General features: G+C 44.0%; 2 protein-coding genes across 2 annotated transcripts in view; one reads left to right on the forward strand and one right to left on the reverse strand.

The window, feature by feature from the left end:
• The window catches only part of ZDHHC20 (zinc finger, DHHC-type containing 20), a 25,325-nt gene extending 19,863 nt beyond the window's left edge, over window positions 1-5,462 (forward strand). The window contains exons 9-12 of the mRNA XM_010136790.1: window positions 1,099-1,188; window positions 2,341-2,456; window positions 2,850-2,926; window positions 5,048-5,462. Coding sequence (XP_010135092.1) covers window positions 1,099-1,188; window positions 2,341-2,456; window positions 2,850-2,887 — 244 coding nt within the window. The 3' untranslated portion in view covers window positions 2,888-2,926; window positions 5,048-5,462. The remainder of the gene's footprint in view (window positions 1-1,098; window positions 1,189-2,340; window positions 2,457-2,849; window positions 2,927-5,047) is intronic.
• A 6,104-nt stretch (window positions 5,463-11,566) lies between these two features.
• MRPL57 (mitochondrial ribosomal protein L57) lies at window positions 11,567-11,878 on the reverse strand. Its single transcript, XM_010136791.1, has one exon. The coding sequence runs from the start codon at window positions 11,876-11,878 to the stop codon at window positions 11,567-11,569; it is 312 nt and encodes a 103-aa protein (XP_010135093.1).
• Window positions 11,879-12,525: the final 647 nt, after the last annotated feature.

Below are 12,525 nucleotides of genomic sequence, written 5' to 3' on the forward strand. Positions count from 1 at the left end.
CTGAGCAAGCCCAGGGTTTTCATTCAGAGAAAGGGACTCATTGACAAGGTCCTTCTAAGTGCAGAAGCCTGGAAACCTTTGAGAAGTCTATTTTAAAGATCGTGCACCTTTTGGTGGTAGTGTTGGTGTCGGATTAATAGAACAAAAATCAGCAGCTCAGAGGAGAGCCAAATGCTTGAACTTCAGCTGCCTTGAAGCAACACTGGTTTACAAACACCCCCTCTTACCCTTTCCTTGTGCTGTAGACTGTAGTTTAGGTATGGAAAGCTGACTGAGAAAGTGCACGTAAGTAAGCAGCAGTGAAAAAAAAACAATTCCTCTGTGGTGGAAAACACTGGTTTTAAGAGCTGAGCCAGTGTTAGGGAGTTTCAGACAAGCGTCAGAGAAACTCGATGAAGCATGACTGACCTGCTGCGCACTCCCGAAAGTCAGCAGAAGATGGTGTAGGAGCCACGTTCCAGCACTGCTTTTTGAGGAGGAGAGGGAGCGTATCAGTTTAAAATGTTGGTGGACCCATTTGTGAAGCTGAAGACTTGGTAGCAAACAGCAGAGGTAATAACAGGACTTTAGGTTGCCTCAGCTGTTTGCTGAAGTACACTGACTTCTCATGGCTAAAGACAGGAGCTAGATTGTAAATGGATCAGTATTCAGTCTGTTTTGCCACCATGTTTCTACTTTTAAAGAAGGCTTAGTTAACCTCAAATGATGTGCAGAGGGGAAAATGTGGCCCCTGGAGTATTATTTATGCTGCAGCTTCTGGGGTTATAAATACCAGACAGTCTTGACTATGTGTGCATGATGGTTTGGGGGAAGACTGGGGCTGCAGTCTACAGGCACACAGTGGTGTTTCTAAAATACATAGACTAGCGCTGTGCTCAGCAATCCATACAGAGCAATAGGTGGGAATCATTTGAGCTCCAAGATTTATTTAACTCATCATCTGGCTTGGTGGTAGAACTGCCCTGCTCAACTCTGCAGTTCAACACTGCACTCGGGTAATTGATTTGAGCCTGTAGCATTTTGCCTTTGACGTAAGTACGTGTTCAGGTCATTATAATCAACTACAAACAGTGATTTGAATCTTTGTTTCTGGTTTAGTTTGGGCGACGGGTGTAATTTTCCAACTCGTTTGGTGATTATGGATCCAGAGCAACTTACTGTTTCAAGCCAAAATGAACCTGCCAAAAGGTAACTAGCACTTAAGATACTGGTTTTATACTGTTCTGTGCTTCATTTGGAGAAAAAATTGTTTCAAAAAAATTTTTTATACTTCTCATCGTCTTCAGAGTGAGTTTGTCAGTATTCAGAGAAGAACAGGATGGATCAAGTCTCTGCTTGATGTAGAGAGTCTGTTTCTTGGTTTTGACCTATAACAGAGGCTATGGCTCTAGGGAGACTAACGCTGAACGTAAGAGAGCTTACTGGCTCTTAACAACCATCAAAAAGTCTTAGGGAAGACCGAATAGTGGTCCATGGGGGAAAAATGTTTAAGATAGATTTTTCCATGAGAGGGAGGGAAGCATTATTTGTATTTCATCTTCTCCAGCACACTTAGACAAGGGATACTGAGACACAGTTTGCAGGAAAGGGAGATCACTGTGGCTGTTGCTGTTTTTTTAGCATTGGAGGGGTTTTAGCTTGTTTCTCCTTATCCCTTCAAATATGCATGTTCTGTATCTTCAGCCTATCAGTAAGCCTGCTTTAGAGTCAAAGACACAGGAGAGTGTGAAACTTATGGGGGTGTTTACATTTGCCATTTTACAAGTCTTCTGTCTAGTTTGGAGAATTTGTAGCTGAAGGTTGTTGTCATCAACAGTCAGCTGAGTTACCAGGTGTTGGGGGGTTCAAAGGCAGTACTGAGGAGTTGTTGCTCCTAGTGCAATTTACACAAGAATTGTGGAAACTGTGGCATTTAAACAAGAGCGGGACGCTTGGGCAAACAGCAGGGTATCCTTTTGCAGTAGGAGGATGGTCAGCAGAAGGCCCTAGCGTTTACTAGTGGGGTAAGATGGCATGGGGCTTTTCTTCCAGCCAGCGCTCACTGCTCAGGTTTTCTTTTGAACTGTGTGCCAGAAGCTCTGTGGTCAGTGTGCCCTTTCTTGTCTGAGATCTGTGCTGGTTTTCCGTTAGAACTGTAGCGTCCTAGGACAGGTGGGGCTTTAGTCTGCTGACTGGAAGAAGCCGGTAAGAGTTGGGGCTGGCAGCTGGGGGCCATTCGTAGCTGGCAGTGTAGGTTTTTTGGTTTGCTTTGCTCCTGAGTAGCTTCACTACTGTACAAATGTCTGGAAAAAAGCAGTTACTGCTATTACAGAATTCCTGTTGACTTTGCTTACTTTTCAGCTCTGGAGCCAATCAGTCCTTTCCTACTCGACCACTCAGCGAATCACAGAATCGATTGCTAGCCAGTGACAGTCAGTGGGTGGAAAGTGGCCCTGAAGAGGAAAATGTTAAATCAGGTAGACTGCACCATAACGCTTCTGATGATTCTATGGTTTTGTTTGTGGTGGGTTTTTTCAAATTTTTTAGGACTTCAGAAATTTTGGGTCAAGTAGAAGAAAATTTGTCCCATAGAATCAAGTCAGCACATTTAGAAGTGATGGCTGACTTGTGTCTCATGCTCTGCTTCAAAATAAGTTATTACACTAAGGTAATGGATAGGTAATCCTCACTTTCAAACTTTCTGTGTCGAGATTTTGGATCTTTTAAAGTTTGATTAAGGGGAGGAAAATGTTTTTCTAAAACAGACACAACATAATAATAAATAAGCATAATGAATGTGCTTTCTGGTTCTGCTGTTTGTTGTGCAAATCTGTGCAAACACAGATAACTGAGATTCTCTCACATTTTAGGTGCAAAAAAGCATATTATAGTTTCATTGGAAAGCTGATCTCGGCTTGTTACTAACAACCATCTCAGTGAGAAACAGGTAAGACCAACATAACCGATTGCCATTCTGTACGGGTATGACTAAACTACGATAGGCACCTGGAGTCAAAAGTGACTAGCCAGGGAGTGCAGAGGAGTCCCCCGAAGCTGAAAGGTCTGAATAGGGCTGTGCGGATTCGAGGATGGGAGTGATGCTGTGGCGCAGGAAGCGGGCTGGCTAGACCTGAGATGAGTCAGACTAATCCTGGAATTCAGATTGAAGTGGATTTGTGCTGGATTTGTGACCTGCCCAGCGAGAACAGCCTAATCTGTCAACAGGCAGGTTCAAGACAAGGTACTGTCTTGGGGAAGCGCTGTTCTTGAGGAACAGCTCACCTGTCTTTTCTTGATTGTACGTCGGTGGCCGTGCTCTGCTCTCTAAGAAGCTGTGTGTGCGTGAGGAAGGAAGGTCAGCGGGTAGACAGAGGTGTCTGCACGCGGGCTGCTTCGCCACGCCTGGGATTGGCAGTGATCCGCTTCACCGTGAGAGCGCTGCACCCCTTTGCCTGTAGGAAGTGCAGTCAGTGCTGCTGCATATAGGAACTTCCCCTAGTGTATTTCCAGTGACTAAACTGCACTTCTTTTATGTTGACTTCATACTATGGTGAGCTCACATCAAATTTTTCTCTCTGGAAGAGAAACAAATATTTGGCCAACTAGCAACCATAGATGCTGAGGGCTATCAATCACCCCCCTCTGCCTTGGTATTTTTTTCCTCAAAAAAAATGGGAGACAAAACTTGCAAGGAATTCCCATTAAAAAAAAATTGAGTTTTTTGAGCTCAGTAATTTTAGGATCACTTTTTTCTGGTGTTTGTTTGTTTGTTTGTTTTAAATAAGCCTGGGGCTTTGGTTTGTTTTCAAGAAAAAAAAAACCTGGCTAAAAGAGCTTTGTAGAGGATGGCATGATGCTTGCGTTGATGTCGGTCAGACTGCTCACTGTAAGCTCATTCCAAATCAAAATTAGACTAGTTAGTGGTACTTCCAAAAAACCTACTCAGTTATGAGTACCCTCCAATGATGTATTTTCCCTTTGCAACTTTTCTTAACGCTTTATATAAATGCGCAAAAGAATGTCCCAAGCAAGGGACTCCTTTCTCCTCTAGCTGCATGAAAACTGATCTGATCTGAATAGGTTACTGAGGTTTTTCAGTCCTTCGTAGGAAGGAATAGATACCTTCTGAGAGCAGTTCATCCCAGCAGCCTCCGAGAGGATATTATAGAAAAGTCTGAATCTTTCTTAGCACTGACCTAGAGAGGAAGCATAAGTGACTGGCTTAAGACAGAAGATTAACTGGTAGTAGTCTGGGATAAATTTCCTTTCTATCCTCCATCTCTTTCCAAAGTCAGCCCATATTTAATAAGGGAAAATTGTGTACTTAGTAGCGTACCCACACTGCTGTAGTTTTGAAAGTTCCCTAAATAAATACTGCGTGATTGCAAAAGCGTTTTGGCATGTGTTATCTCAAATAACAGTTAACTCAGTAGCACATTTCAGCCTTTCTGAGTACAGCTGGATTTGATCACAGTTTCTCTAGGCCTAGGTGGCTAATTCCAGTCCCCCTGCAATTGTAAACAACTGCGCGATCGCAGTGAGATCCAGCATCTGTTCCCCGCACTTCCGTAACAGACTGGTAGTTGTATTCTTCAGTGTTACACCTGTAACACACAGCAGAAGCAAAGTCAGGGCTGATCAGTCAAATTCCCAGATCATTCTAGAGAAAAGGCTGACTCCCAGAAGGCAGCCAGCCCCCAGCCAGCAGCCCCCGGCCTCGCCTGGGCAAATCCCACTTGTGTCCCCGTGTCTGTAATGTAGTTCAAAATGACAGAGCGATGCCCATCAGGCATCCAGGAGTCTTGAGCCAGAGGTCAGTGGGGATGGATTGACGTTCTTAGTGCAGGTAATCTTCTGAAGCGTAAGAGGTTTAAATCCAAACCAAAACAAACCAAAAAAACCTCATGCCTCCCAAAAGGCTGATTACGAGCTGACGTTACCTTAACTGCTTTCCTGCATCCAGAGTCTGTAAATCACGTGTTACCTGGCCACGTTCTTGTAATGCGCTGTGATCTGGTTTTTCAAAGCTAAGGGTATGATTCCACTAATGATCTTTTTGTTTCACCAGGTTTCTGCAACACATTTTGTGCTTGAATATTACTTAATTTTCTTTGGAAGAAGTTGATCAGTAAAAAGCGGAACATGGACATTTTAGGAAGAGACAAGAAATTCAAGTTTCTGCACAGTCCAGTGGATTCTTGTAAGCACTATCGCAGAGCAGGGAAGTTAAGACAGATGCCTTAAGATTCTTAATGTGCATTTATGCTACACTGAATTATATACTGCTACCAAAGGGCCAAATCCTGAAGTGCCCTGCTTGGATGCACAAGGTCCAGAGTGAGAACTATGCACTTCTGTTATGCTGCAGTGGTGGGGGTAGAGTGCAGAGACTTCTGCCTCCCCACGGGCAAACTTGATACCTTAGGCACTGCAGAAATCACTTCCATAGCAGGTCTCCAGGGTACAGGAAGAAAGAAAAAAGGAAAAGGGAAAAAAAATAAAAGAAGGGGGGGGGGAGGAAAAATAGAGGATGGGTTGTGGGGATATACGAAATCACTTCCATAGCAGGTCTCCAGGGTACAGGAAGAAAGAAAAAAGGAAAAGGGAAAAAAAATAAAAGAAGGGGGGGGGAAGGAAAAATAGAGGATGGCTTGTGAGACTATACATAGTTGAAACACCAGGCGATGGGGCGGGGACTGGATGATGTCTTCTCCCCTCTTCCTTAACCAGTCACGGCTCTCCAGGTCTTTCGGGACTGCGGATTCCTCCTGCTAGCTGTGCTGTGAAGCAAGGCAATGCCACGACGTAAAAGCCTTTTGCTTGGGTGTTGCTTCTTTTTGCTATAGGATTGAACCCCCTTATCATTTTAACTTGATTTATTTAACCATATCAAGAACAGAGAAGCAAACTCAGTTTTTACTTGAAAAAAACGTGGATTATTACCTTCAAAGCAGTGTCTCAGCATGCAAGGAAAAGCTAATCCAAACAGGAGTTAACGAGTGTTACATTTTCTGTTAACGTCTGCAGTGTTCTGTGTGGGACAGTAACAAAATGGTGCAGTGCCCCTGAGAAAAACCTTATTGCAGTTGTGTGGTGTTAGGAGACGGAACTGGAAGAGTACTGCTTTTTCTGTGGCACTCTTGATGGTTTACAAATACTGTTTTATACTTTTGTTTTATCTTTTTAATACAGGCACAAGTTTTTATTGGTTCTAAAGTACCATTTAAACAAATAGCGAGTACTTATGAGAAAATTACTGTTGGATCATACATCTGTCTTAACACACTGAAAATCTGTGTGCTTTAGTCTGCCACTTTCCAGTCCGGTTCAAGCGATGTTGAGGTTGGTGAAGATTTGGGTGCTTTGTGCAGTGATGTCCTTGTTGACAAAAGGCAAAATGTGGTTCCTGTGTGAGGAATGAAGTCCCTGCTAAGCTCAAGGCCTGCAGCAAACAACATGGGGGTTTTTTTTCTTCCCTTACTCCTCTAGAGTAAGGCTACTAATTCATCTTTGGTGTTGGAATTTTGCATCTGAAAAAGGCGGCTGTTTTCCTGTCTGTAACTTTCCTGATGTTTAGCTGATGCTGATCTCGAATAGACGTGAGTTCTTTTGATACAGACTGCAGGTAGTAGCCGAGTCTGGACCAAAAGAGCTTGTTTGGTTTCTCTCCCAGACTGATCGCTAATTAAGTTGAATATGTTTATGACAGAGATTCCAAGGTATCAAGTGTACTGTAAGGTTTAAAACAAGCATTTTTTGTTGTGGAAAGGATAAATTTTTCTTAGATACTAATCTTCTGGAACAAGAACACTTTGAGAACCTGTCAACATGATTTGGTCACTGTTGGATGTTCTTGAGACAGAAGTAATGGTCTAAACTTGCCTATTTTATAAAAGTTGCAGAATGTTGCTTCAAACTTTGTACAAGAAATTTTGCGTTTGCTCATTTCAAAACTTACAGAACCATTTGCTACACATTAATCTGAAGGGTTTAGCTTTTTCTTCTCAAACATCAGGTGAGAAGTGCTCACGTGAATATAAGCTCTTGGCAGTATTGCACCAGCAGAAGTTCTTGGGTAAGACAAGAAACTGAGGCTGCAAGTTCAGGTGGCTCGTTCTGAATACTGAAATTTGCAGCCGCAGACACTGGTGGAACCTGGCAATGGAGGGCACAGGCTGTCATCGGCCTTTTACTGCATCAGCGCATTACAGCTGAGATACGAGTCTCGGTTACCAGTCTGAGGTGCGTGGTCATGGCCTGGCCAGGACTATGAGCAAATTCTGTCCCTAGTATGTAAGTATCAGATTGGGCAGCACAGTCTCTGCTCCCCCACCCACCCCCAGAGTGCGAGATACACAGACATACGGGAGTGTATATACTGCAGGCTGATGTCAGTCTAAGTTGTGTGATTTCTTAAATCAGGATAGTTAATCTACACGAAAAACTGCGAGTAAACAGCCTGGGCTAACTCCCTGCGTGCTCTCCAGCAAGCGGTGGCCTTCTGAAGCCAGTTCTCTGTATATCTGATGGGCATTTTTGTGGCTTTTAATGAAAAGCTGATGTTTCAGATGAGAAAAGGGGAGCAGCGTGCTTAGGATAGTCTTGAGGCCAGAGTTACTGTTGGTATAAAAGTGGGTATTACTGAAAAGACACTTTGTCAAATATGAAATGTAGTAAAATAATTCAAATATGGTTCTTCCAAATTCGAGAAACCCCAGACTGGTGTAAAACGTTTTCTGAGAGAACTGTGTTGATGAACTCCAGCCCACCAGTGAGTGGGATGGGGGCTCAGGTTTTCCCAGCAGGCCCTAGCTGTGGAGGAGGCATCACGTGTGAGGCATCAGGATGATGTCTTCTGATCTGTCCTGACAGCTCCCTCTCCATGAGCAAAGGCCCCCTGTGCGGTATTGAAGGGCAGGATTGGCAAAACGATGGAGCAAGCCAGGAGTTAAAAAGCTGGTGAGGACAAGCAGCTTTTGGCTGTTGAGTTCAAGCAGACTTGGTGATCACTGCCAACAGAGGCAGGGGCTGCAGGGGTGCTCCAGGAAACAGGAGGGCACTGCAGGGCGGAAAACTTCCAGCGAATGCAGCAAGAGCAGCAGCAGCGTCACCTGTTCAACAGGCCAGAAAGGAGATGGATCCTGAGAAAAACAACTGCGTTAGGGTGCTGGGTCATGTTCTGCAGGCTGGTTTTGTGCTTTGACTTACTCTCAGCAAGTCTTGAAAAATACCTGGATGGCCACTGAAGACAGCAGCCCTGAAGCTTTTAGATCATCGAAGTAAGTACTATTGCAAGCCACGAGTAGCAGTGTAGTTAGTGTAGGATAGTTGACATTGGCTGCAGTTAGTATCTTGCTGCTTTTTTTCTTTTAAAAAATCCAGATACACACGAGTCATGCACACAAAGTGACATTAAACTCCCAGTGTCAGGACGGAAGCCTGATGTAGGGCAAGATTTCATGTGACTTCTCCACAAGGTTTCTGAAGTGTCTTGAGATGATAAACCTGTCCCTGTGACGATGAGGCAGGAAGATCCATGAACAGAAAGTACTTTAAACAGTAAATATCGTGGGGTATTTTCTTAGGGTTTTTTATTCAGACTGTACAACATACATCACCGCCGCTCCTACCAAAGGCGTGTTACGGGAAGAGGGCAGGGAGAGGTCTCGGTTTGTGTCGTGACTGACTTCCCTGCAGTATTACCCTGAGGTTACCGTGTCACAGGTTAGATATGTCCTACGTCTTTGATTTTTAAAATCCACTTTAAATATTCAGAGGGTCATTTGAGAGGGAGTTTGGGCACTTGTATTTTTAGTGATTTGAGTAGATATTGTGGTAACGTTTTTGTTAAAGCTGCCCCTTCAGTGTGGCGTTTACAGGTACCAACCGGCTTTCCGTGTGCTTTTCTTCAACTGGCCCTGTTCTCAGAGTGGTAGATGCCTGCGGGTTTCAGGTACCGTTTCTCCCCTTGTTTGATTTCGTGTGGCTCTTCTGTATTGTAAGTCATGTTTGGGGATTTGGAGGTTTTGCCTCAGTTCAATAACCATTTGATACGCACGCAAAGAACTTCCTGATCCGGCTGAACTGTGGTCCGCTTGCAGCTCGCCGGAGCCCCAAGAGGAGCAAGGCAGCGTGTGCAGCAGCATTAGTGTCTGTCGGGCAGGTGTACGAGAGATGTGTTGACTCAGACACAGATTAACCAGATCTACCTAGATCTGGAGCAGTGACTGACCGTATTTATTCAAAATTTATTAAAAATTCCAAACACCAGACCCTCCACGACTTTGAGCTTCACAGTGTATGTTCTCCGAGGACAGTCTAAAACTGTCTGTCATCAGGGGATACAGGTGTGCACTCACTGAGGCTCCAAAAGCAGCTGCTGTAACTCGGTGCAGATCCAGAACGCGCCTTTCCCCGTACCTAGAGATGAGCCAGGTATGCACCGTCAGAGGCTCTGCCATCCCTCCGTGGCACCAAAGAGAGCAGCTGCATGTAAAGTCGTTTGTTGTGATACTGAACACGTTGACTACACTCATTTCTGTCAGTTTATTTTGTATATATAGACAGCTTTTTATATGCATTTTTCTTAATTACACAACTGTCATGAAATGTCATGAAGCTGCAAGTTCGTTCTGACGCTGATTAAAACCGGTGTGTGGCTGTTTGTCTCTGCAGCAGTTACTTGAATCTTGTTTCCATTAGGTAGTGAAGTCTGGTGATGTTTACAGGATTGCTTGCTGTGGTTTGGGGGGGGGTTCCCCCTCTTTCTTCCCATCTCCTGCCCCGAGACACAAGAGAGCACGTGCTCAGCAGCCGAGCAGATGTGCTGGGGTCACCTTTATTGACACCAAAGCTTTAACAGTGACATGCAGTTTCCCTTCGTTTACCTTGCTTAGCTGACAGCTTACAGGCTCAGCACGGTCCCCTCCGATTTCTCCTGTCCCTTCACCAGTTGCTGTGAGCTTTACTGTGAGGAACTCGCATCTTTTCTGAACAGCAATTTACAATCGTGAAAGTATCACAGAAAGAGGCAGCGTTCCCGTCCCCTCTCCCTGCCCCTTTTCAACTTAGATGAAGTAAGCATCCCTGGGTTATCTCTCTATCTCTGCAATTATTTTTGTACTTGCCAGCAAGGGTCACCAACATTCGCACTCAGCACAGTGTCCCAGCTCTTCTTCCACTCCACAGTTATTTTTAATTGTGCTGCCTAAACTTGCAATGAGCTGTATTTAAGTTTGAGGTGAAGTGTAAAAGATACATGTAATAATGACACATTTATTATATTTTTTTGTATGTTACGGATAGGACTAGTCCTATGCACAGAGAAAACATGTTGCCATTTATAGTTTAATACTTGAAGTAACTTTTTAAAATGGGCTTTTATATATGAATTAAATACAAAATCACATTGCTTTGCCTGTAAGTACCTTTGTGTTTTAATTGTATTGTGCAATTTCCCTGTATGTATATTTTCCATAAATGTTATCTTAAGCCATTTATAACCATTGAAAGTGCATTCAAGATTTTGTACATCAGTGTTCAGACCTGTTTGTACTTCTCTGAAGTACAGTTCGTGTTTAAATAAAAAAAGATTGTACCGTTTTAGGCCTCTTTTCCAAAGTGATAAAACATGAATGGACTTGACACTTGAACTCATCAGTGAATGCAACATCAACGTAATAAAAGTACGTGAAAGAATCCGAACACTGCTTAGCTGTAGTGTGTGTGTATTGGAAACATTTTTTAACCGTTTGACAGTTTTTACACTCCAGCTGCAACAAACCCAAGATTCCACTCACTTTTAACAAATCTTTGAGTCTCTTGGTCTTGAGAGGGGAAAAAAAAAAAACAAACTCTGACTTGTGGCTGACTACATTCCTGCAGGACCCTGAACGTGACTTCAGTCAGACTGCCTGAAGCAATGACTGTAAGAGGGAAGTAACACCCAAGGGGACACTGACATGATGATGACACTGGCGTTTAAATTCAACAATTCCTTCCAGAAAGATTAAAAAAATGGAACTTTTTAGTTTTCCATGAGCTGCAGCCTCATACACGTGACTTTGTAATCCTAGTTCATCTCGGTCCCTGCATGCCGGATGAAGGGAGCCCTCTGTTGAACATCTGTGTTAACAGCTGCGTCTCAGGTGCTGATGTACACAGCAGCGTCCCTTCAGAAGGGAGAGCGCAGGGGGCGGGAAGAGCCATCTGCTCAGTACCAGCAGATAGTCCCTTTCAGCAGAGCAGCAGCGTTCGCCACACTTCCCAAAGGACATCAGTGACACTCTACATCCAGTTCAGGTCATCAGCATCGTGTCTGGTAACTCACGCTGTTTTATGCAAACCCCTGAAGAACAGGAGGCAGGCAGACGGTACAGGGCCACAGAAAGAACTGTTTTTTTCTAAAGAGACAACAGGAAGAAAACACACACTGTTCTGTGGGACTACTTTTAATGGAAGGTCTTGTATACTGCAGCAGAGTCTCCTGTGTCATCCACCCTTACTGTACTGAATTACAAGACTACCACAACAGGCACCACATGGCAGCACGTGATGCACAGCAAATACCAATACAGTGTATTATTATTCAAGAGGTCCACCTTTTCGTCACGTTTAAGTGGTTTAAATCATCACTGATGTATCTGTGCTCGGGGAACTTGGCTTTCATCAGGCTTCTGAGGGCTTCCCATCTTGCACGTCTCTCCTCCGTGTTATGTTTGTACTCCTGTTCCCTTGTCAGGTAAGGTCGGCTCAGCCAGTATTCATTCTCTGCTTCGATTTCCAACCTTCGGATCATGGCTTGCTTCATTGAAATGGTAACCGCTCGTGGTCGCCGGTACTTTCCAATCCATTGTTTTCCAGGAATTCTCTTCCGGAGTAATACTGTTGTTAAAAACATTATGCCTCAAAATATAAACAAAAAACAGAAATACTCATTAACTTATGGGAAAAAATTAAAAATTCAACAAGAAAAATAGAAATCTCTGCCCAGACTTACTCCCCTGCCTTTTAGCTGGCTGGTTTGCAGTTCAGAACCTGCCACATGCAACTGCTACGTACAGTGGACAGTACAGCAACACATACACTGGAAACCTAGCACCAACAAAGGGAAATGGAAATCTCTTCTTCAGCCGAAGAGTTTACTCAGTTATCCTTGCACTGACATTAAAGCATATGCCTCCATCAACAGACTCCCAGATACTACTAAACAAAACATTCACTTCACTCCTTCCTCCCACAGGCAGGAGGGTCCCTGTTTGACAGTGCAGCTGCCATCTCCAGGTCTGCCTTCTCGATCCAGACCCGGCCTTTCCTCCGTATTACGTTTTGAACTACAGTCTCTCCATAAACTTAGTAGAACACAGCTACAGCGGCACAGGCCTGTGTGCTAACTATGGGGGAAATGTTCTGTAGCGAAAAACAACCTCCTAAATTACCCCAACTAGCCTAACTTTTTTGTACAGAAACCACACACACCGCTTCTGACAAGATACACAGGTGTCACGAAGAGGCAAGGAAGGCCAAGCTACATTTCGATTTGAAACA

This window comes from Buceros rhinoceros, unplaced genomic scaffold (assembly GCF_000710305.1).
Source record: "Buceros rhinoceros silvestris isolate BGI_N320 unplaced genomic scaffold, ASM71030v1 scaffold15405, whole genome shotgun sequence".
Taxonomy (NCBI): domain Eukaryota; kingdom Metazoa; phylum Chordata; class Aves; order Bucerotiformes; family Bucerotidae; genus Buceros; species Buceros rhinoceros.

What these genes read in the sequence shown, in the direction of transcription:
- MRPL57 (XM_010136791.1), bottom strand. Translation starts at nt 11,878, where the DNA reads ATGTTTTTAACAACAGTATTACTCCGGAAGAGAATTCCTGGAAAACAA.